The following is a 26,612-nucleotide window of genomic DNA, read 5'->3' as shown; positions in this document are numbered from 1 at the left end:
GTATCACTATCTAAAAGAATTTAAGACCAAATTTTCCCATCAAATAATTCTCCAAATGTATAAAGTAGGGAGTTGAAATGAAAATGAACTAACAGACTAAAGGCTTTGAGCTTCACTTGATTGGGTCTGGAGTATGGGGTATGTATAGCTCAGTGACAAAGTGATTATCCAACATGTATGTAGTTTCATGCTTGATTCCAAGCACCAGAGATGAGAGGGGAAAAAAAGCTGTTTTTATATTAAGTTCACCAAGCTTTTTACTTAGCACTAAGAATGCTGAGGGATAAAGCTCTAAGTAATGTGTTCTAATGTTTCTATATAGGAACAGTAAAGGGGAAACCAAGTTAGATGGGGCAGCACATGTCTGTAATCTTAACACTCAGGAAGGTGAGGTAGGAGGATTGCCAGGAGTTCAAGGACAGCCTGAACTACATACAAAAGCCAATTTTGGCAAAATAACAAAACCTTGTCAAAAGCAAACAAACAACAGAAAGGAACAGGGACACAGGTAAAAAAAAATAGTTAACTATTTAAAAATTAACCGATAAAGTTATCGGCAAGCTGAACTGCACAAAGAACATAACCTTCTCTAACTACTAGATACATGTGGATGCAATAGAATAAAAAAAGCAAGACTAATTTTATAGTAAGTTCTATATTAGTAACTGTTCACTTTGCTACATTACTATACTCAAGTTATTATCAATTTTCCTTTATGTTGGCATTAAATGGAATTTTGAGCTTTGCAATCTACCTTCATTTTTACTAAAAATGCCACACAGAACTTTTATTTTATTTTTCACTCTGTTCAATCCACTGTAAATTCTGAACCTCTAAAAAGCAATAAAGTTGCTGACTAAAACTGAATCAGAAATTAGTAAAATTTAAAAGTTATTTTTAGTGTGTCAGACACAACTGAAAGAAAGAAGTCCTCTCAGTTTTAATAAATTGCATTATCATTGACTCTAGTTTATTTGTTGTATGTATATGCAAGAGAACACATAGTGTGTGCCACAGTGTGCATGTGGAGGTCAGGGGATAACAGATGGGAGTCAGTACTCTTCTTATTCAGCGAAGGTCCCAAAGACTGAATCCAGGTCATCAGGTTTGGTAGTAGATGCCTTACAGGTACACGAGCCATTCTACAGGTCTCAATTCAATTTTTTTTCTTCTTTTTTTCTCATTTCAGTTTTTTAAATAAGGGAAAAATGATAGTGTAAACTTAGACCTAAAACTCTGATTTGAGTCCAGTTTAACTTTCTAAATCAACTATGTATAGCTCACTGATTATTTCACTGAAGGCACTCTAAAGCTCAGAAATTATAAAAAACAAACAAATCAAACAAAAACAACAACAAAAAACAAAAAAAAAATCAAAACCAAAGTTAAAAAAAAAACCCTAAAGAACAATAGCAGCGTAATTAATGCTCTTTTTTGTTAAGGAAGGGAATTTCCAATTTTGCATCAGCTACAAAATTCTGGTGATAACCAATCTCTCCACAGAGTACTTTAAATTAGTAACACCTCAAGGGACATTTCTTTTCAGAGGAAATATTTGTGTTCCCAGAAGAAAAATAGACACTAATTTTATAAGTAAATAAAATTTAAAGGTCAAAGTGTTTTCTTCAGTGCTCCTTGTATTAACAACATTCATTTCCTGATACACTGGCTCTACAGAGGGTTATTTGTAATGAAAAAAAGCACCAAAAGCAAGAGTTATTTTTATGACAAAGTAGAGAAAGGAAAGTAACACTTGCTACAGAGTTGGAAGATAGCTAGCATAGTCTATAAACTGTATTTATTCAATTAAAAGAGAATGGTACAAATATATGGAACCAAAAGGTAATGTGAGGAAGATAAATTCCAATTATAAAATTGTTAAGTTTCTCCAGAGTAGATCCAAAGGCCCTCTACTGAAAAGGAGATTCAAATCACAAGAGTCCAAAAACATCAACAGTAATGTACTGGAATAATCCCATGAACACAAACAATAAGAAGATATAACATTTACTAGGTGTTAATGCTTCCAAACATAGTGGTAAATGTTTTCTGTGTATCATTTCTTTTCATCCTCACTACAATCTCATAAAACGAACAATTCAATAGACCTATTTTATGGTCCAAGTTAAACAATTTTTAACTTCCTATCCAAGTCTAAGAGGGGAATATTTTGAGAGAATTATTTTCTCTGTGCCTTATTTTTTCCTAGCCTAAATTGGAGATTAAAAATCTACACTTTAGCCAGGTGTATTGATACACTCCTTTAATCCCAGCACTTGGGAAGCAGAGGCAGGCAGATCTCAGTGAGTGCAAGGCCAGTCTAGGTCTATAGGTATACATAATGAGTTCCAGGATAGCAAGGGCTACACAGTGAGACCCTGTCACAAACACAAGTAGCCCCTGACTGAGAATAAAATTTCTGTGACAGGACTTAAGAGTAAAAGAAAATCAACATTTTATCTGATATACCACAGTGTTCTACATGGCTACATATATATCTGTTCAGTGAGCTACTCAGTTTTCACATTTATATTTTACATATAATTAATCTTTTCTTTTTCTGTAGAGATCAGGTCTCATATAATACAATCCTGGCTGTCCTGGAACTCACAGACATCTGTCTGCTTCTGCCTATATTTTACATATTAATCTTTAAACAAAAACAATTTTCATGCCATAACCTAAAGGAGAAACAAAAGGAATATTTGAATACCAAAATATGGTGTATTATTAAAGGAAGGGTATGATTCTGGGTTTCAGGTTCTAATTGACATCAAGTGTACACTGAACTAAATTTCACTAATGTTTTAGCTCTCCCTTTCCAAGCTTCATTTGGAAGTCAAACACACTATCAAAATATGTTCCATGCTACAAGAGATGATCATAAACCAGTAGATGACCGGTCTGCCAGCAATAAAGACCAGTAAATTAATATTAGCAAAGCAATGAATACTGGGTACTAAGAGCTTTAAGAAGTGTTTTTACATATGAAGTATTAGCCATTTCATAAATTGTTTTTAATTTCACAAAGATGATATAGCTAGTGAATATTTTATCAAGATTTAAATGCAGGTGTTCAAACATGTAGGCCATCGCTCTTAGCTTATACCCCACTGAAATAAGATCATTAGCCCAAAAGTGATGGCTACTGTGATTAAACTTTACAGGTCATAGGTCAAGCAGTATACAGGCCTTTTTTAGGAGCTAGAAATACAAGTCAGAAGTTAGGAAAGAGAAGATATGCAAATGAAAGTCACTAAGCACCACCCAAAGGAATGGAAATCATATACAGACTAATCTTTCCAAAGGCAATTCAGAAAGCTTTACATAAGTAAATTACTAAGTCCCCACAAATCTGCAAAATGTTAGTTGGCAAATGTTTGACCACTGAAAAATACCCCTTCTAAGCACAATAATAATTACTTGTAGCACATTTTAAGGCCTAACGTAATATGCACAATCAATAGGCATTGTGAATCATAAAAGGAGGGCAAGTGAAAGTTATAACCAGACAAAATGGTAGGCTTTTTAAAAGTTAAACTATTTTTTGGAGGAATAATTACTACAGTTGGTATTATGATTTGTATAAGTATACGACTATGCATATACACAAATGTAAAAGAACCAGCTTCCTTAGAAGCATAACAAAACAAAAATATTCAACTTTATATGAGCATCTGGAGAGTTTAAAAAAGAAACACAACTTACCTTTGAGGAGACTATTCTATTATCACAAAATCTTTGTGCACTGTAAGCTTCTGTTCCTGAAATGGGATGATTGCCAACAAGTACTGTGCGTGTACCAACTCGTTTCTCTTCTCCAGCGCACTAACCAAAAGAAAGAAGGAAACGGTCAGCTTTTCATCATATTTCTCCATGTTTTTTTCACCATGCTTAGAACTCTGGAGAATCAGAGTAGCAGGAAAAGATGAACACCTTGTCAAGAAATTAAAATCCACAAATCTCTTATGATGTGGGATTCCCCTCTGTATGCTCTGAATATTATTGGTTAATAAAGGAACTGCTTTGGGCCTATAGCAGAGCTATAGGGGAACAGAGCTAGGCGGGGAAAACTAAAGTAAATGCTGGGAGAAAAGAGGCAGAGTCAGGGAGAAGCCATAGAGCCGCTGCCAGAAACAGACATGCTAAAACTTTAGCTGATTCACAGCCACGTGGTGATACACAGATTAGTAGAAATGGGTTAAATTAATATGTAAGACTTAGGCAATAAGAAGCTAGAGCTAATGGGCCAAGCAGTGATTTAATTAATACAGTTTCTGGTGCCAATGTGGCCAACTAAATCCACTTAAAAACCTGGGCTTTGCTTGCTGGGAGCATGCTGCGGCTCCCTTAAGAGAGGTTTTGCTCATTGCCCCCGAAAAAGGTTTAAAGATATCTTGATCCCATTTGAATAGTTGAGTAAGTAATTCAATTCGTTGGTTCTTCTAAAATATATGGTAAATTTAATCAATCTACTGTCAATTTATGCTAGTGAAATTTGGGAGGGCATATTAAACAAATACTATATTTTTAGTGCCAGCCATATTATTTCACTCACAGTACAAATGAAACTCAAATATTATGTTTATAACAACATGTTAACTTAGAAAAAAATTAGAATGGGAATATTTTATTTATTATACAACTTCTGAGAACCTTCTTGTCAACAAACGTACCAGAGAAGAGAAACTACAATGCAAATTATTTCTAAACATGAAATAATTATTTATAACTATGTCAGAAATCCTATTAATAGAAAAATCACCTTTCTACAAAAAACCCCCAAAACCCGTATAATTCTTTGCCTTTATAAAAAAATTTCCTTGTGACCTCCCAGATTCTATTATCCTAAAGTCTCACTTAAGACAATATATTTCTAGTGCTTTTCAAAATATCTTTTAGAAATAGACTCACGGTATTGAAAAGACTCAGAGTAATGTTCTAGTACATGTAAAACTTTCTGGACTTCACAGTTCTCTATTTTAAAAAATTTAAACTGTTTATTTTATATGTATGGATGTTTTGTCTGCATGTATGTCTGTTGCACTGTGCCCAAGGAGGCCAGAATAGGATACTTGATCCTTTGTAACTGGAATTACGGATGGTTGTGAACTGCCATTTGGATGTTGGGAACCAAACTTGGGTCTTCTGGAAGAACAGCAGTGCTCTCTACCAATTTACCATCTCTTCAATCTTCTATTCTCTTTGTTTGAAATAGAATACACTTTCTTACATAAACAAAATAGTCTTTGATAGTACTATATTAGAAACAGTTTCTAACTATACTGGTAAAAAACTAGTGTTTTAGGCCCTTATTCTTATTCTTAATAATAATTTCTCAATTACAATATTTTAAAATACTAACAACAAAGAGTTTTTGTTGAGTTATTCAAATGTCAAAGATATCGATCTTTAAAATAATGTTAAAAGACTACTTAGAAATTTTGAAGTTTTTCAAATATTTACTGTATTTGTATATATTACTGTCTGCATTTGTGTCTTCTGAAGATATCATTTGCAAAATTTACCTTAATAAGTAATAATCACTCTGAGTATAAAGCATCTCTGTTTTGCTATTTTTAACTTAAGCTTATGAGGCACTGCCTTCAAATTTGTACAGAGTCAACCAAAAATAACTGGAAAACACTAACAGAGAAAATCAGGTGTGGTGTTTATCTCCGTAGTAGAGTGCTTGCCTATCACATATTAAGTCCCTGGGTTTATACCACCATAAAAATAAACACATTTTTAAAAAGTAAGTAGAGGTTAACTGTGGGGAGTAGAGGAAGTCCCGATTGAATGTGTGTTATTTACATGAACATGCATGTCAAGTACCCCAATGCCTCAGACCAATGAGACTGGCAAAGCTTTCCCTGACTCAGGCTCAGGGAAATTACAAAGGCTTCCCCTGGTTCATGTGTGGATACTGATAGTATGTGCAGAAAACATCTACTGCAGCTTCCTCCTCCCGGATGTTTGCAGCCTGAGACTGCTTCCCTATGGTGACCTGCTCTCTACTAGATAAGCTAAACCCGCTTCCTCATTCAGCTGTATACAACAAACCCACCTCCTCAATTCAGATTTATAAAATAAATATGATGGTTTTCCTGGTGGCTGTTGTTGGTGTGTCTCCACCAGATTCCACAGTCTACCCAATCCCAGATTTTTTTTTTTGTATTTTTGTCTGTTGTTTCTAAATTTCCTGTCCTGTTGCCCCAGATTGTGCACATGGTACACTGATATACATGCAGACAGTACACCCACACAAAGGAAATAAAAATTAAAGCAGAAAGAGGGATGAGGACTAGGAAAGGAAGGATAGAGGGTCAGTAGAGCAGTATGCTTCTTGCACTGCCAATATGGCTTCTCCCCTCTACAGTGGCTACTAATTAGCTTAAGATGAAAATGAACTTGTACTTTCCCTATTTTAAATTATCTTCAACTTCTTTGGTCCTCCAAAGGAAAAAATTAAATTTTTACGCACATCATTTTAGGAATTCTCTACAACTGAATGATACTAACAATTTTACTAAGAGGTTTACCCACACATTTATCTCTCTGATCTCTCTGAAATAATGCTTAAGTGATATCTATCTCCATAAATTCAAGAAAATGGATTGAAATCATGTGCAAGTAGGTGTATATTAATGTCTAGCTCCTAGAAGTGGTTGTTAGATGGTAATAAAAAGCTGTATAATATCCACTTTCCAAATTTATCAAAATATGTCTTTTACTCCAGGGAAGGTTTGGATTTGAAGCTTCCTGAGGACTGGAGATGGGGTGATATGAAGCAGGTGTCTTTTCTCTACCTGTTTTACCCTAATTCTGATGAAACTGTAATCTCTCTTTGCATTTCCTGCAACAGTGCAATGTAGTTTAGCTCACATAAAATGACAACTCTGAATTTGTATAAATTTACTGTACCTTTCCACTTGTTGCCATGTAGTGCTAAAACTTCAGTGTTGCTTACCATGATTTTGAATAAAATAGATACTTTTGCCAGAACAAAGAAATCCAAAAAGGAAGCACTAAAAAACAATCAACTTTGGAAGGCAGACAATGTAGTCTTTGTCTAGGAGTTTGTAATTCCTGTCACCAATACAGTCTTTACTTTCATTAGGAGTTCATTCTGTGTTGGACTACGCCCCATTCAAATGTCTTTAGGAATATTGTTAAAACCTGAAATTGACTAGCACCAACTCTATCTTAATGACACATCATTAATACATATTTACATATTTGATAAATACATATTTGTTTTTATTGGTAAGACTTGTCTCTGAGTTCCTATAAGTAAAAGTGAACAAAATTACTAATTAAAACTTGAAAAGAGCTGGAGAGATGGTTCAGCAGTTAAAAGCAGAGGCTGCTCTTCCAGAGCATCGAGGTTCGATTCCAGTACCCATAGGGCAGCTTCCAGGAAATCTGATGTCCTCTTTTGACTCCCCAGGCACCAGGCATGTACTTGATGCACAGACATACATACAGGCAAACAAAACACCCATATATGTAGAATAAATATATATAAATTAAGCTAAAAAATTTGAAGACACAGAAATGATTTTAAATTATTCACACTCCAATCCAAAGCTATTTCCTTCTTTAAAGCATTAGTACTTCTTTTTAACTGCACAGTAAGTCTCAAAATGGAAAAATTACCTCAAAGTTGAAAAAAATTGCTCAAAAGTTAAAACACTTATTTAAAAGCCTCCCAAAGTCAGATTACTATCACAATATTGAGGGGAGCAGTATACGGAGAACAACAGTAGGCTGCCAGGGAATGACTGCAGTGTATTAAGCTTCTTGGCTGAAATTACTATAATGTTTTCAGTGGTCAATTAATTAAGGTTTCCATGCTTGCTCCATTGCAACAAACCAAGGTGAATAATCCTGACATTAATTTACAGTCACAATGTAAAAATGAATCTTAAGAATGTACATTTCATATTTTGCTTTTATTCTAAAGTGATCAAGCTGTTTTTTCCTCTTTTACCTGAGGAAGTAAAGCAAATTTTAGATAGAACATTTTGCTTGGCTTTGACTTTAGAGCTTAATTATGTGGTCTTATTTATTGAAATTTGTAAATATCTTATCAAAAACACAATTAAGCACATGAAATTATTATATAGATACAAACTTGGGCATTACCAAGTGGCAGCATATTTAACTGTAAAAAAAATTGCTATAAGGAATATATTTTATCTCTACACAAACACATCAAAATCTGCAAGCACAACACCTAAAAAAATAAATAAAAGAGTGGGAGGGCATATATAAGAACAACACCTTGTTAGAAGTTTTCTTTGGACTTTCATAATATAAATGTGTTCTACTGAACAGCTAAAGTTCACCAGGAACAACCAATCCTAAGCATTCCCACACCATGAACACCATGCTCTCAACCTAATTAACCCAGAACTACAGAAATGTAAATAAAATTCAGCTTTCCTAAAAGATACTTAAGGGAGTATATGGATCAAAATGCTGTAAGCATTTGTGATTCACAATTTTAACAGAAATTTTAAAAAATGATTCAGAAGTTGCTTTATTTAAAAAATGTAGCCTGCATTTCCCAAACTTCCTAATGGTACACAGCAAGCTACCTTCATAGTATCTTTCCTATCTTGTCTATAGCCTGACAAAACTCATACATAAACAAGTCTTTACAAAGTGACAAAATATCTTTTGTTCTTGCTACCGTATCTGTACACCACTTTTCATTCCAAACACTTAACAAAGCTTAAAACTCTAAATAGGAAGGTAGTTAAGTTCTAAAATTAGAGAAAGAGAAGCTGGCAACCCAACTAAGCACTGATGAATACCCTCAGAAAATGGATAAATATGTATACAAAGAGAAAGCAAGAAGAAGGCTTCTGGACTAAGAAACTCTAGGTAACTAGAAAACAGAATAAAATACAGATTACAAACCTCGGAGGCAGAAGTAAAAGATGGGGCCATCTGCATATTGACTGGAAATTTTCTAACAGAAAAGCAGCCAAATCACAGAGAAAAGGCTGCAAGTCATTAAGAAGTTGTACTAATCTTTGTGATCCTTGCAAAGTTTCCTGGAACTTAGGATGAAAGCCAACTTCGGTTTGAGGAATTTATGTACTTGTGTGGGAGGTGCCAAAGGAAGCATTAGAGGACCTAAAAGAGGTAGCTGGAAGCAGCACTGTGGTGGCCAGCCCTCTGTTATTTTACCACTTCACAGCTGCCTGCTACTTTTCTCTAAAGATCCTAATTTGCCTTGGCAGTATCACTTCAAGCATCATTTTTTTTTCAAATATCAATATCCTGGCACGGAACTATATTCTTTTCTCATCTTCTTCCCCAAATCCCTATCTACAATAAACAAACCATGGTGACAATTACCTTTCTTAGGAAAGTTCACTAAACTTAAATTAACACATGTACGCGTGCATGCACACACACACAAACATATACACATTTGATTTTTTGAAACTGGGTCTCTATGTAGCACTGGCAGATATAGATCCAGGGTGGCCTAAAACTCACAGAGATATACCTGCTTCGGCCTACTACCCAGCTTAACTAAAATTTTAGTTTTATATCTATGAATAGTTTGAGGTACAATCTAGGTATTTGTTAGGAATCACTGGTGTTTTCCTCAAGGAAATGGCTGTATTTCTAAATTCTGAAGCTTCAAAAATTTTACAAAACACATGTAAGGTCTAAGAAAATGGTTTCTAGGGAAAGTTTATTTGAAACTGGTAAATTCTCATTATTTAAAGATTTCATTATATCTCCACAGCAAACAGCAATATCTAGCAAAAACAATCATCAATATTATTACCTAGAAGAGATAAATTCTTACTCAAGAACTACTGTTTAGCTCAGAAAAAGAAAAAAATATTAAAAGGAAAAAAAGTTATGGTTAGAGCACAGACAGAGAGGAAAGAGATATACGATGGTGTGAAGAGGGCTTTAATTCATATTTCAGTAGCATCGTTATTATTTCAAAAGTGGTATGAAATTTCCTAGAAAGGTCTACTGGTTTACATATATACTGGAGTATTTCCAGTAAGCCCAATGGATATATTGTTCAACTCTAGCTGATTATAAATAAACAGAAAGCAAACCAGCTAAGAAAAAAAAACTTCAATTTGTAAATGCAATTAATAAAATAACACATTCCAGCTATTATCAGCTTATTATTTTTTAACATTCCCCCAAAGTTAGATATAATGCGCCTGACTGGGGAAGTAGCTCAGTGGTAGAGTACTTTCCTAGCATGTATAAGGAAGGCCTTTGGTTCAATCTCCTTTACTACAAATTCATTTTCAAAAGAAAGGAAGGAAAAGAACAGATTTTCATTGTGGCACATGGCTTAAAGAGACACAGCTCTGGATTCTGACTCACAAAAATAGCTAGTGATAGCCAATTTCTTTCATCAGTTCTTATTAAAGAAAAGTCTGTTCTTGGAAAAAAAACAATCTTTCTTGTAATTGAAGGATTTGGGAACAAAATATGGAGTGAACAAAATGAAAGAAAATATACTCTTAGAAAACATTTACAACCGTGTGTGTTTTCAAAACGAAACCTGAGAAAAAATAGTTTTTTTGTTACTTGACTTAATTACCTTATCTCTAAAAAGGTAACACAAACTAAAAACTATCTATGGTAGGATTAACTCAATAAACAGAGATCTCCTTTTAGATGCTGAATTACTCCTGTGAACAAAGGATACGGTTTGGCAGATGTTAAGTAACTATAGAAATATACAACTTGAAATACTGGGCCACCACAGATTTAAGTTGTGCTAGATGGTAAATGAGGGCCACTCATGGAGCTCTTGTAGACTGTTGTCCAAAACACACACCATTAGTCTTCTAGAACTGTCATTCTGATATTTTGGCAGCAAAATGGTAATTACTTTCTCCCTTTGTGTTAGAGTACATGATCACTTGAACAGTAGTTCCAGAATTAATGCCATTGTCTCTATATTTCCTTACCTTCTCCAAAGCTTAGGTTTTGAAGTTGCTGTGAATAATAAAGACTAAATGGTCACACCACTCCTATTTTGAGGCAGAGGCTTACTATGCAGTTCTAGATAACCTGAACTCACTATGTAGACCAACTAGGCTAACCTCTAACTTACAGAGTTCTACCTGTCTCTGCCCTGTAAGTATTGCTGACACTAAAGGTATACACCACCAAACCTGACATAATTATTCTTTTCAAAAAAATGATCTAATTTTATTTTGTGTTTGAGTATTTGCTTGTAGGTATGTATATGTACCACATACATGTGCCTGGTGATTACAGAGGCCAGAAAAGGGCAAAGAATCACCAGCACCAGGAAGTATGGAAGCTGTGAGACACCTTTGTAGGTGTTGGGAAACAAACCTGGTTCTCTGCTAGAACAGAAAATATTCTTAGCTGCTGGGCCATCTCTCCAGTTCAAGAGACTATTTTTTTTTCTAAAAATCTAAAACCTTTCACTTTTCTGTGTATTGGTGTTCTACCTGCATGTATATCCACGCACCATGTACATGTTTTGCAGTGTAAGCCAAAAGCTGCCAAATCCCCTGGAACTAGAGTTACAGATGATTGTGATCTTCCATGTTGGTGCTGGGAATTGAACACATGTCCTATGGAAGAGCATTCAATGCTCTTAATTTATAAGTCATTTCTCCAGCCCCAAGACTAATTATTCTTCAAGACGCTTAGATTTTACAGAAATCAGCAAGAGTTTTGAAGTAAAAGAAGACAATTTGTAGTATGCTGAGGCATAGAAAGAGCAGACCAAATAAATAATTTGTAAATTTTAAAATATCTACTTGCTTTGTTACACCTCACTGTCTTTAAGGACTGTCAATTAGGAACCCACAATAAATATAAACTGTCAAGAATAGCAGAATGCACTATTAAATTTTCCCCAAAATTAATTACATGGAACAAGTTAACAATAATGTTCCTTATAGAAGGACCAAATCCAGTCCATAACTCCTTCTCTTAGCTTCACAATGAATACTTACACAGTGCAAGTTTTTAGAAGTTTACAAGGAAGCACTTTAATTTTGTATAAATTAGCCTTTCCCACGAATATTTAAATACAGGACTTTCTCCCTAAAAAAAGATGGCATGGCATCATCACATTTAATATATGGTTTGGGAAGTGCCATTCCAGTTTTTACTGCATCAAACATTTAGGCTATAATCATGGTAGGTTCTACTGGCAGGAAAAACACACAGCATTCACAATTGGCCATACTGGCAGAGCTTTCAAAGATATGATGTGAGATAATTGGTAAAATTATGACGTTTCTATCTTTATATAGCAAAAGTAGGTAAGTAAAATTAAGTATTTGGCTATAAGCCCAAATAGAAGTTTTTGCTTCTAAAGTTCAATTATGAGAGGAAAGGCACCGGAAGATCTTGATCTTAATTACCTTCTGATACTAATTGGTCTGTGCGTGTCTTGGGAAAGCCATGGCACTGGAGTTTTTGTAACTTGCATATGACTTGACTAGATGATCTTATGAAGAATAACATTTGTACATACATCTAGCACTGAAATCTTACACTGCAGCTTCAGATGTACAATTTGGCAACCCAGTTCAGCCAAGACTTCTAAAATAAAATATATAAATATTATTTCAAACAGAATAACTGTTTGAAAATAAAGATTAATTTTCAAAACCACATGTAAAGGGTAATGTACTAAAAATGAAAGTTATTTGTAAGCTTCTAAGCAAAAAGGATACATAAAACACTTTGAAAAGCATACAGACCCCCCCAAAAAACCCTCATGTACTAACATCTTCTCAAAATGTGTTTGAGTACAAAATGACTATATTAAGGTCCTTCAGGATATTTATCTTGTACTCTAAAAGGTACATTGGTTCTTTAAGTCTTTAAAGACATCAATTTAAATTACTTACAGTTAAATTTTACTTAATGTTAATCATTACATGTGAAAAAAAGAATCCCTTCTCAAATGTGCCTATTAGAGGAGAAAAATGGTTTAACCCTCTTAAAATACAACATCCATGTCCTCACACCCAAAGCTACAAACAACTATAAGTTAAAACAGGTTAATAAAAATAAGGGGAATTTAAAAACTAACAAACAACTTGGAATTATGAATTTTAACTGCACACAGGATTGTTATAAAAAATAAAAATACAACTAACGACAAACCTACATGAAAGCTTTTTAAACCAGAGGATATAGTAAAAAATGTATGCCTTCCCCCCATGTAACATGAGGGCCGGGAAACCCCAACAAGCCGGCCCCCTCATGCTACACCCCGAAAATACTAATCATACTAAAAGTCAAACTGCCCCCAAGTCATTTTCCACAAAGCAAAACTTTTAACAAGTAAGAGAAATAGTAGTTTGTGGTTCTACTTAAGCATATGACGGAAAATAGCAGTGGGTTGCTTCTAAAGCACACAAGGGGTATCTAGAACAATTATAAGAATCTAAAGCCAAAATTAAAAATACCTGTCAAGCTTTGAACATGAAAAATGCTTTCAGCTAAATCATAATACAGCACAGTAGCTGTAGGTTTCTTCATTAAGTGACAATCTAAGCTAAAAGATTGAGTAGCCCACACCTTTAAACTCAGCACTTAGGGAGGCAGAGGTAGGCAGATCTCTTTGTGAGTTCAAGGCCAGCTTGGCCTACAGAATAAGTTCCAGGACAGCCAGAGCTACACAGATAAACTGTGCCCACCCCCCGGAAAAAAAAAACACACCTAAGTAAATAAATAAATAAATAGATTGAGTAGGAAAACCCAGCAAGGCTTGGTAACTTGTCAGTAGTAGCAGAGGAAAAATGTACAGCTTGATACTTATGCTGGAAGCAACTAGAGTTTTGTTTTTTTTCTTCAAAGACTTCCATTTGGGCAAACTGGATCCTTAGTCATGTTGTGGAAAAGAATTTCAGTATGAATCCATTATGAAGCAGAGTTGGAATTTATTTAAACAAAGAAAGGTAATCAGGGAAAGAATAAGACACATCTAAAGTGACTTCTCAAAATGATTCACCGGCCAGTGAGACGTGTCAGTACGTAAAAGTGCTAGACACCAGACACCAGGTCTAATAAGCTGAATTCAATCCCCAAGATCCAACATGATGGATTTTCAATCCTCCATTAGTGCGTTGTGGCATATGGGCACGTGTTTGCACAGGCATGCACACACAATCACACACAGAGATAGATGGACGGATGAATAAATAATAAATACATGTAACTTTTTGTAAAAAGAAGAGTTGTGCCTACATATCTTAGTAAGTAGTGCCCATATATAAGATTTTCGAAGCTTTTGGAATTTCATTGTTCAGCATATTTCTAAAGAACCTTACCCTCCCTCTACATCTATCATTCTTCAGGATAACAGATTATAGGGTGGCTCCTGAGGAGTCTTGTATGAGTTTATAATCTGATACCCAGGGAGAAAGAGATTGATTCAATCTATAATTTCTGCTACTCTAGAGAACCCTAATAAAACATTGGAATTCTTTTAAAAAACATTGCGTGTGTATGAATGAATACCTGCATGTATGTGTATGCCAAACGCATGACCCATGCATACAGAGGCCAGGAGAGGGTGCTGGATTCCCTGGAACTGGAGTTACAGGAAATTGTGAGTGACATGATATGAATGTTGAAACCAAACTTGAGTTTTCTAGAACTGCAGAGCCATCTCTCCAGATTGTATGCTGAATTTTTTCCCACCAAGTTATTTTTTTTTAGAGTTTACTTTAGAGACTAGACATAGTGGCTCAAATTTATAATCCGAGTCCTTGGGAGGCTGGGTTGGAAAGATTGCATGTCTGTGGCTAGCCTGGGCTACATATGACGTTATAAATCAGCCTGAGCTACAGCATGAGTCCCTGTCTTCATTTTTTGCTCTTTTATTGAAAATAGATTTTTTCATACAATATATTCTAATTACAATTTCTCCTCCCCTGATTCCTCCCAGTTTTTCCTGACCTCCCCTCCCATCTGGATATACCCTTCTGTTTCCTTGGTGAACAAACAGGTATCTAAGGGATAATAATAAAATAAAGTACAATATAATAAGATAAAACAAAAATAAATCAACCAGAACAGATCAAAACAAACAGAAGGAAAAGAGCCATAGAAAAAGCACAAGAAACACATACAGATGAAGAGACCACACATTTGCACACACAGGACTCCCATAAAAACACAAAACCAGAAGCAGTAACAAAGGACTGGTATAAAAACAAAACAAAAAACTCTGACACAACATTATGAGACAATGAGACAAAGATCGACCAAAGATACAGGACATACAGCCTATGCTTAAGAGTAGTTTGTTTCCTCAGTGAGACTCCCTTGGAGGAATCTAAATATTCATTTGCAAGTGGTTATCAATTGGGGATTGCTTCTGGGTTAGGGATGGTGGCTTGTGTCCCCTTTCAGCTCTAAGATCCACTATGCTGGAATTCTTCAGTCTCAGACAGCAAGAGTCTTCAACTGACTCCAGGGTGAACGGCTCTTTTCAATTGCCAAATCTTCCTAATTTTCTCTTTCTATCCTTCCTCGGGTTTAGATTCTGCCTTGTTTCTCTGTGCAGTATTTCTTCCTGCATGACATGGCAAGATCACTTCTGAAATTGGGATCTTCTAAGCTACTGTCAAACAAGATAGTTAAGAGAATTTCTTTAGTGTTAGCTCCAAAACATAAAGATGAGAGAAGATTAATTTTCATGACGTACTTTGGAGAGAAAAAGTCAGGAAACATGGAAGAAAAACAAAAGATATATATTCTAACCTCATACTACTAAAAACAATAAAGTGTTTACCTTTATTGCTAATTTTGAGCTGGTGAAATGGCTTATCATATAAAGGCATTGCTGGCAAAGTCTGACAATCTAAGTTCAATTCCCTGAACCCATATGGTAAAAGAAGAGAACAGACTCCCCAATAATTGTACTCTGATCTCCACACAAATTGTGGATTACACAAACAAAATGTAACACAAATGGTTAATTTTATACTGTGTGAATTTTACCTTAATTTTAAAAAAGTAACTCTTTTGTCTACTAGCTGGGGATAGAATTCAGGGCCTCATACACAGTACGCACAGATCCTGTTACCGAACTAACTAGATAAATTTACTAATGTTGTTAATAAATTTATTAACCTGAATTACTTGATTTTCTACTATATACAAGGCACCAGAAACAGAGTGATGGATTTTACACGATATCTGTCTTCAAGTAGCTTATTGTTGTGAGGGAGATTGCTCACATTCGACCACTCACAAAAATCAGGTAAATGTCAATAGTGAAAACTGACACAGCCAGTATCAGGTAATAATCACATAATACAAACCTGAATGCACCCGTCCTCCAATCTTCCTAATAATGGTCTCATGTCAATCTTAATACATTTAGTCTATACCGCAAGGTCTTACACATAGTCAAGTTCTCTCCTTGTCTAATTTCATATCTTGCCTATCTATCTTACCTTCTTTTATTGCTGTTATAACTCATTAGTCTTCATTCCATTTCAAGTGAGCCTTAGGCTTCTTCCTGCCCCAAAGATTCTTTCTGCTCCACTGCTTCTCTCAGCACAGAATACTCCTATCATTTCTTTACCTACTTATAGTCATTCTTCAGATCTCATCAGCCATCATTTTCTTTTCTTATTTTTTTTGTTAGAATTTTATGTACCCAGTATGGCCCTGAAGTTGCTAGGAAGCAGAGAATGAGACTGAGTTCCTCCTGATACTTCTACTTCTGAAGTGTGGGATTACAAGTATGTGCCACCGTATTCAGATCACCATTACTTTCTCTAAGCATGAATTAAATCAAATGACTAATAACCTGTTCTATAATATTTGTGTGTTGGGGGTTGAGACAGGGTCTCTCTACACAGCACTGGCTGTCCTAGAACTTATTATGAGACCAACTGGTCTTGAACTCAAAGATCTGCCTGCCTCTGCCTCAAGACCTCCAGAGTGCTGGGATTAACGGTGTGTACTACCACACCTAGCTCTGCTCTATAAACTCTTCCCTACAGACAATATACAACAAGCAAAGTACAAAGTCTCAGCAAATTTCTCAAAAAAGCTGTTAACTGCCAGTTTCCACTAAAGTTTCCTCAAACATACTAGTTAAAACTTAGCCCAAAAAAAATCCTGCATGAATACCCTGACTTTGTAAAAAAAAATGCTTAAAAGAAACTTTAGATTAAAGAACCAGAAATATGGCTCTGGGTTTAAGAGAACATACTGGTCTTCCAGGACCCAAGTTCAGTTCCCAGCACCTCCATGAGGGAGGTCACAACTATCTGTAAATCTAGTTCCAGGAAAACCCAACGCCCTTAGCCTCTGTGGGCACATACAAACATGCTCACATACTCACATGTATACTAATTAAAATTAAAAGGAAATTCTTTTGATCACTTTCAGAAAAAACTAAAGCAGTGGTTGTGACAGGAGCAACATTCTATAGTGACATTTTAGTGCTTCAAACATACTTCCAGACTGTTGGTTATTGTTAATTGATTTACATAGATTTTAAAAAATGTTATCCAAAGCAATGTTCAGATTAATCATATCCACCTGATTAAACACTTGATTAAAACTGGTAACTAGGGCTGTTTCTACTTAGAAAGTCAGGAATTAGGCTAGAAATAATCCTTAATATAATGCTCTTTTTATGACGAAAATCAGATTAGGTTTATATTACTTTGACTTACAGGAAATGAAAAACAAGACTAATATGTTTGTTTTTAGTGTCTTATTTTATCCTAAGTACAGAATGCTTATAAAATATAAAATATTTATTCCTGATGTATGCCAAGCACTACTAAAATCCAAGAATTATTTCAATTTGGTCACAGCAATTATTTGCTCCTATGATACTACACAGTGAATTGGAAAGGAAGGCAATAGATTGAAATGATTATTACAGTGAACCAGGAAAGAGAGCAATTTGTTCACATAAAATTTCAAATAAGCCAAAGAGGCTACCATGACCAAAAAACTGATCATTTTTCTGAGGCACAGTACAGAGATTTTTCTTCTATCATCTTTTTTTATATCCTACACCTGCCACTTTCTCCCATTCTTTTTCTTAAATTCTTTTTCAGATTTATTCACTTTATTATATGTGTGGGTGTTTTGCCTGCATGTATATGTGTGTACCATGTATGTGTTTGGAGACTTGAAGAAGTCAGAAAATGGCATGAGATCCCCTGGAACTGGAGTATGGAATGTTGTAAGTTACAGATCAATGTGAACCCTCTTGTGGGTGCTAGGAATTGAACCAGGTCCTCTGCAAGAACAAGTGCTTTTCAATGCTGAGCCAGCCTCTTCTACTCTTCTCTTGTGCTCTTTGGCCCCTGTTCAGGTTTGTCTGTAAAGGTCTGATACATGTTTTTACCTGAACACACACTGTGCATATGTGAATGAACCTGTGAGATGGACACTGAATTCCCTTGTAAGAATTGCAGCTATGTGAAGGGAAAGAATAAAGAATGTAAAGAGCAAAGGGCAACACATTGCAATATGTAAGCTGTCCCTGAAAAAAAATTACTTTTCAAAACAGAAAAGAACCCTCCAAATAATAATGTTAGAATTCAGACTCGGCTATGGTGCCCTACCCCTTCCAGCATCACCTCAGGAGGGGGAGGCAGGAAATGAACAGTTCAAGTTCAACCTGGACTGGGAAGAAGACTCAGTTCAGTAAAGTGCTTACCTCACAAGCATGAGGATCTGAGTTTGATTCCCAGAAACCACATAAAAGTGCCATGCATTGTACTATTTGCTAGTCATCCCAGTGTTGAAAAGTCTTAAAAGATCCCTAGGCTACACTGGTCAGCCAGCCTTGCTTAACTAGTACGCTGCAGGATGAGAGACCCCATATCAGAGTTGATAGCATTCTTGAGCATGACACCCAAGGTTTTTTCACATACTCACACAAATAACTAGAGATAGACGCACATGCATGTACACACACACACACACACACACACACACACACACACACACACACACAGTGGGGGGAGAATAAACACGAAGGATAAGGAAAATAATTAAAATATAATATGGAAAGGATATTAAGCTGTAAGAAAATCTTTTCATTGATAATCTTAAAATGAGTCAGTAATTTTTCCCCTTTAAAATCTTTTGATATCCCTAAGATCTAATGTGGAAATCTACTCAGACACCTAACTGGTATATGTTAATCACAAAATGACTATCATTAGGTTTTTTTTTGGGGGGGTACCATGTTTTAAGTAGAAGAGGTTATACTGAAGTGTATAAAATTTGTCAATCTCCTTACACGCACTCATTAATAAAGACACACACTTTCTTGTTCTATAGATGACAAACAGGTCCTAGAAAGATTTTGTTTTGTTGGGCTTGTCTGTTTGTTTTCTTTTTCGAGACAAAGTTTCCCTGTGTAGCCCTGGCTATCCTGTAACTCACAGAGATCCACCTGCCTCTTCCTCAGAGTGTTGAGATTAAAGGTATGCACCACCACCACCACCAGGCAACCTCTAAAAGGTTTTTTAAAGATTTTTTTTCTGTTTTTTTGAGAGAGGGCTTCTCTGTGCAACAGTTTTGGTTGTCCACTTTGTGGACCAGACTGGTCTTGAACTCATTAAAGATCTGCCTGCTTCTGCCTCGAAGTACTGGGATTAAGGCATGTGCCACCCCGCCTTGCCTGACATTTTTAATGAATTGGTGACTTTCTTAGCAAACTCTTTCTAGTTACCTTAGCTAACCATATACTTGTTACTAAAAAAATACTAGGATATAACTCAAGTACAACACATCCCCATGGTTCTTTAGGCTCTCACCTTGCTTTGGTCCTTTACACAGTACATGAGCAGGATCTGAGTTTCATGACCTTTACATGCACTCTGAAGTCACCTGCAACTCCTGGGGATAGTTTGCTATCCAGAATTTCTTATCCTTTTGTTTTAGTCATTCACCTTTATTCACTCTGCAAGGTTATCAGTGGGCAAATAAGAGCAAACCTGAGGCAAAGCTTGATCACTTCACTCTTCCTGCTTATACTCTCTCATTGACCCATTGTAGTTAGGGCTATATCAGTTCCTGCCATGCACAAGTTTTTAACACCATGGGTTTGATCAAATATTCAAGCAAGACAAACATATAAACATATTTGCAGCACACTGCTAAATAAACACAGAAGAATAAAGGAAAAAGGATCATTGAAGGGATAAAACTGAGTAGGGAGAGGTTTAGTTTAAAATTTCTAGGAAAATAATAAATGTGTATCCGAGTCTTATGTAATTATGGCATCTTATCTAGAATTTTATGAAATGAATTCCAAAATATGTTGTAGATTTCACATGTTACACTACAAACTTAGATTTATATGCGATGACAAAAGAATTTTATCTTAGGCCATGTACTGAGCTTGGTTCCAGGACTAGTCTAAATATACCTTACTTCTGTCAGTCATTCTAACTAGTCTCTCCACGGGAATTTCCTATTAAAAGGGTCCTAATCTCACCAAACTGGTCTTCCGTCTTATTTTTTCTACAAGAATCGCAGTTTATATTCAACTGCTGTTTGTTTGGACTGGAATCACCTGGATGAGTCTCCATAAAAGTAAACTTAAGGTCACTTAATGCCAAATCCAACAATCCAATTAAAAGCTCTAGTAATAAATGGAAAGTATAAATATGCAAACTTGGGGAAACCTTTGCACAGTGTAGCTTCCTCCAAGGTAATCACAATCAATAATTCTTGGAGATCTGTTGTCTTATTCTCTCAGCACACAACTGGAATCTGAGGTGCCTAAATATGTGTTATAAGGAGGTAAAAACTCTGAATTTATTAATGGGAGAACAGAGGGATGGCAGCATTATAGTCAAATATGGCTCACTTGTTTGACTAAACAAGACTAGCTCCCAAATCACAGTATTATTGGAGTCAATCTGTGAATACTCAAGGTCCATTATATAGAGAAAAATATATTTTGGTCAAGGTTGTGTTGCAGGGGCTGTGCATGCATGTGGAGGTCAGAAGTTGATATTGGCTATTATTTTTTTGATACAGTTTCTCACTGAACCCGGAACTAACCAATTGTCTAGACTTAGTGAAGAAGTCCCAGAGTTTTTCCCATCTTCCCAGTGCTAGGATTACAAAAGAATGTCACCTGACAAGGGTGCTAGATCCAACTTCAAGTCCTCAAGTTTACATGACAATCACTTTACCAACTAAACCATCTCTCCCCAGACCTGTCCCATCTTTTAATGCGTATATTCCTAAATGTTCAAATGTCAGGTACTCTGATTTTTGTGATAATTTCCTTCTTTCAGAGGGCATGAAATTATCACAATGTTTCAGAGTAGGTGGCATATAAGTTAAGGTAAAGTAAAGGAGCAAGCTAAGTATATGGGTAAATGAGCCAGATGTCAGTACTGAATTTGCCACTTACTAGCTATGTAAACTACATAAAGTTCATTGACTCAGCATCATGTTTCAGCTTCCTCACCATCTAAGTGGAAATGATGGGGCTAGAGAGATGGCTCAGGAGTTAAGAGCACTTGCTGCTCTTGCAGAAGATATGGGTTTGGTTCCCAGCATACACATGACAGTTCATAACTACCTGTCATTTCAGTTTCAGGATAGGCAATGCCCTCTTTTCACTTTCACAAGCACTGTATACACGTGCAACACTTATATACATGCAGACAAATATTCAAAAACATAAAATTTAAATTTAAATGGTGATGAGTACAAAACACTGTCTTCATACAGTAAATACTAAGAAAAAGAATATTATCATACAGAACAATGGAAACAGACTTTGTTTACCAATTGCTCACAGTACAGATTTTAAAACTGAACACACTACAAGTTGCTCACAAAATGTATTTTAAAACTTAATACCCATGCAAGATATAATCTTAATACAAATAAGTTAAAACATCTTCTGTAGGATTACTATACTTCAAACTCAGAGGGTCCAAATGAAACCAATATAAATAGTTTTCTAACAAAAGAGATAAAGTTCTTATGAAATGGAAGAGAAAAAATACTAAGGTTATAAGATCAAAAGGACCACAAACATTTCATTATTCTATACTAATCAGATAACAATTTACTAATTTTATGTACATATGTATGTATGTATGTGCAGGCAAGCAATGTAATATATGCACACATCTGTGGAAACCAGAGGTCAGTCTCAGATGTCTTTCCTAAGGAACCATTTGTCTTGCTTTTTAAAAGAGGATCTCTTACTGGGAACTGGGGCTTGCTATCAGGCTTGCTAATCAAGCAAAGCTGGCTTGTCAGTGAGCTCCAGGGATTCTTACTTGTCTCTGAGCCCCCCTAAAGCTGGAATTACAAGCACATATCATCAAACTCAGGTTTTATACAGGCAGAGATGCAACTTAGGTACTTCCTCATGCTTGTTAGACAAGCACTTTACTTACTGAGCTATCTCTTCAATGCTTTTAATTAGCATATAAACAAAAGAAAAATGATATACTGTGACTTTACTCATAGTCATGAAACACTCAAAATATTTTCAAAAGAGGGAAAACAAATTTCTCAAGGCTCCTCAAAGGTTATAATAAATAATTCAGCTCATGGTTGTATGCATTAAAAAACTGGAGGGTCTTGGTAGGTCTTGGTAGACTAGAAACAAAAACACCCAGCAAGTATAATCAAATGAATACACTCTAGAATGCCACATAGCTCTGCAATGCTTGCCATTCAGGGGAGGCTGGGTGCTGGGCATTAAAGAGAAGTATCTACCCAGGCAGGCAATAGGAAGAAACCTCCCATCCTGTCCTGGTAACACCCTAACTAACAGGAAGAAGGCAGTTGAGTAGTAGCTCTGCAGAAGGCCACAGATTTAGAAGTGGAAATAATTGACCTCAGACAATCATTTTCCGCTATGATCCTTTCCAAATCAAGTCAAATAATCTGTGCATGTAGACATGTATTGTGAAATCCTACAAACCAAAGCCTATTCCTTTCTACTGAAACCAAAATTTCAAGAACAAGAAATATGTGAGGCAAAATGATAAGCATCATTCTCTTGCTAAATTAGGAAGAAGCTTACTTCACTAGAAAAACAAACAACTTTGAATCTCAATTCTCCTTTGTACCTCAGTTTTCTTATCTATAAAACGCAGGAGCCAAATGAGAAGGTACCCATGGGCATCAATTATTCAGATTTACAAAAATTAACATGTTAGAGTCCTAGAAAAGGAATATTTAACATGTTTGAATGAACATAAGCAGTTACATACTTAAAGGAATATCAAATGTTTAAGATAAAGATTGAGATTATGACCAATGTTAGGTTCTGGTAGACAAACTTATCTGCATTCCCTTAGTTTCTTTAATATTCTTAAACATTCCCATCCATTGTGCTCTCACTATTGATAAGTCTTGGTCCCAAGAGAGCCTAAATGTCTCTTTTTGGGGCAAAAACCAAGTTTTGGTCAGCTCAAAACCAAGCCTCACCTGGTATTTCAGAATTAAGGCACTTCTATAAGGAGCAATGGCTCTTGTCTTTGATTTTAATACACAGAGCAACAAAACTAAATAAAAAAAACAACTCCTCCAGAACTTGTTTATAAGAAATTTAGAGGGGTTAGAGAGATGGCTCAGAGGTTAAGAGCACTGATTGCTCTTCCAGAGGTTCTCAGTTCAATTCCCAGCAATCACATGGTGGTTCACAGCCATCAATAATGAGATATGGTGCCCTCTTCTGGCATGCAAGCATACATGGAAGGAATGGTATATACATAATAAATAAATAAAACAAAAAAATTTAGAGAAATCATCATAAGTGTTCCAGCTTTTCCATTAATATACTTATTAACAGTAAATGTTTAAAGCAATTTAGTTTTTAGGATCAAGGTAAGTCAGGGATATTTCAGAGAAAAATATGAGTATATCAAAGTAAGAATGGAGCAGTGGGAAGAATCCGAGCATAGTTCACATATTTAGGTGAGCAGAAAACAAATGAACAATGTGTCCCATTCATGTGTTGAATCATTACAACCTAAACGTTAAAAACAACTGTTGCAATCACTTTTAAAACATGTGTATGCTTGCTAAATACTGTCTCCATCTCTGTGATATCTGAATAGATTTTCTTTGGGAATAATTAAGTATATGAAACTACCACAGCAAAAGGAAAACAGTAGACTAATATAAAAATTGCCAGACTGTTGTGTAGATCTCCTTCTCAAATTATACAACATCATGAGTTAATTGGTTTTACTGTGATTTTCTAAAATAAAGTTTGTATGTCAAATTTACACTTATGTCTGGGATAAAGCATGATGTTTTGCTTGATTTTAAGAAACACAACCAGCCAGGCAGTGGTGGTGCACGCCTTTAATCCCAGACCTCAGAAGCAGAGGCAGGCAAGTCTCTAAATTTGAGTCCACCCTGTTAAACAGAGTGAGTTCCAGGACAGCCAGGACTACACAGAGGGGAAAAAAGAAAGAAGAAATGAAAGGAGGGAGGAAGGGAAGGAGTGAAGGAAGGAGAATAGGAAAGAAGAAAGAAATATTTCTTCTTGTATGAACCCAAGTAACCTTTGATTTTCACCCAGGATGTTATATAACCAAATGAACTAATTATTTCCTAAGGAGTTTTAATTTTACCAATGTCCAGTTTTTTCTTAGCTGTCACACATTTTCATTCTTAACTAATTCCCCCACGAGTAAATTCCTAAGCAACTAAACTACACATCTTTGTGGTGTCAATGGCTATAAATTTTAGTAAGGATTACCTCTGGACTTGGATTCATATACTGGAGTCTGATAATCAGAATTAAGTAATGAAAAACAGCTTTGGAAATGTTTAAATAAGAATAGTCGAGCAACTAACTGTCCATAGCACAGGCATATAATCTACTCTTCCACTGTGTAATTCTCAGACCTACACTATTTGTTACTGTTCTTCCCCCCTTTTCTTTATAAATAAGTAGATAAGTAGATAAATAAACAACCATCCAATTGCTACACTAAAAGCAGAAACTGAGCCCTAATAGTGACCAAAAAATACTACAAAGCAATGTCTTATTTACTCCTGGGAAGACACATTTTAATTTTTAAAGTAACCCAAAAAAGTGTTATCACAACTAAGGTTTCTGGCTACATTTCTATAACAGCATGTACACTGTTGTAGTTGTATTTTGTACAAAACAGACACACATTAGAATAAATGCCAGGGGATGTAGATTAGGAAGTTTATAACTTTAGACAGGCTTAGACCTTTTCTGAAGAGAAAAAAGACCGAGGGAAATTACAGGGTATTTGGGGGACACCTAATCTGCTCATATGTCATAGCATTTGGAGGGAAGAAATGGGACAGGGACAAGGAGAGAGGAAAGGAGTGGCAGGGAGGAAGTGGAATGGAAGAACAAATATGAATGAATGAGAACAAATAAAGAAAAAAAAGCACTGAATCCTAAAAGCCAATTAAAACTACCTATGACAGTGATTCCGCTGTCAATCTTTGTATTTTCTCTGTATTTCTTCCTAGAATCTTTTCTTTTCTTTTCTTTCTTTCTTTCTTTCTTTTTTTTGGGGGGGAGACTGTATAGCTTATGCAGGCCTGGAATATACCATGTTGCTGAAGCTGGCCTCAAACTCATGGCAATCCTTAGGTTTCAGTCTTCCAGGTGTTGGAATTACAGGCATGGGTCTTCATGTTCCCTTTCCCCCTTGCCACGATTATACTATGCCGTGCAGAAATTGCAGCCCTGTTAATCACTTTCTCTTCACACGTAAACTGGAAATTCTTCCCTGTAATTACCCATATATTCTGCAACATGCCTCTAACTTCTACCAACCAGAGTTTCCATTAGCCTCTGCACTGCTTATATAGTCTAATTCAACCTCATCACTTCATACCTTTGGGCTCATATAATGTGAAGACATACACTAGTTTTTACTTCTCATATGGCCATCTAGTCACCCCAAGAAGATCTGACCTCATTCACTTGGGTCATCAGCAACTTTTCCATCTCATCTCCTTCCAGCATCTGATGAAATTATCAGGTTAATCTGCACAGTCAGTTCACTCCACAGTTCTTTGACTTCTTTATCTCTAGTGACCTTTAATACCTATCTCATCATCTCTATCAAAAACAGATCTTTGGTCACTTATTGACAATGAATGAAGACTTTGAAACTTGGCTTTCAATCTTGTTCTCCACACTAGATCTTGCTACACTACTTGGAAAGTCCATCACCCACACAAGACACCCCCCCCCCAACATACACACTTTGATCCAAAAACCTACAAGAGTTCAGGACTCCTTTTCTAAAATCTCAATTTCCACCTAAGTATATATTTCAAAACTTCATAACTCCGCTCAAGTTGTCTTTCATACTTCTCCCCACATGAGCCCTTGCTTCTGCATCCTTCAATCAAAGACATCTAGTACCAAGAAGCCCTTCCCATTTCCCTTCCCTGCACATAAATGCCAGCTCTTGCAGTTTGAGATGACATTTCTTCTGTTCAAGACTAATACAGTCTTCACCTACATTTCTCTTCTTCCTTTTTGGGACAGGTCTCTCTTATGTAGCCCTGGCTGTCCAGGAACTCACTATGCAGAGTAGGCTGGTTTGTAACTCACAGAG

General features: G+C 35.8%; 1 protein-coding gene across 4 annotated transcripts in view; it reads right to left on the bottom strand.

The window, feature by feature from the left end:
• Window positions 1-26,612, bottom strand: part of Atp11c (ATPase phospholipid transporting 11C (ATP11C blood group)) — a 181,357-nt gene that overhangs the window by 98,785 nt on the left and 55,960 nt on the right. For 3 of the 4 annotated variants that reach the window (XM_085685222.2, XM_085685219.2, XM_085685221.2), the window contains exons 1-2: window positions 25,961-26,026; window positions 3,709-3,828 (exon numbers count right to left, since the gene is read on the bottom strand). In XM_085685222.2, coding sequence (XP_085541348.2) covers window positions 3,709-3,828; window positions 25,961-26,011 — 171 coding nt within the window. In that variant the 5' untranslated portion in view covers window positions 26,012-26,026. Of the gene's footprint in view, window positions 1-3,708; window positions 3,829-25,960; window positions 26,027-26,612 lie in introns of those variants that run through there. The other variant, XM_048457770.3, reaches the window with a different exon arrangement.

Source organism: Myodes glareolus, chromosome X (genome assembly GCF_982192425.1).
Source record: "Myodes glareolus chromosome X, mMyoGla1.1, whole genome shotgun sequence".
In the NCBI taxonomy this organism is placed as follows: Eukaryota; Metazoa; Chordata; class Mammalia; order Rodentia; family Cricetidae; genus Myodes; species Myodes glareolus.
Note: the sequence above shows the minus strand (reverse complement) of the source record. Positions and strands in the feature narration are given on the sequence as shown.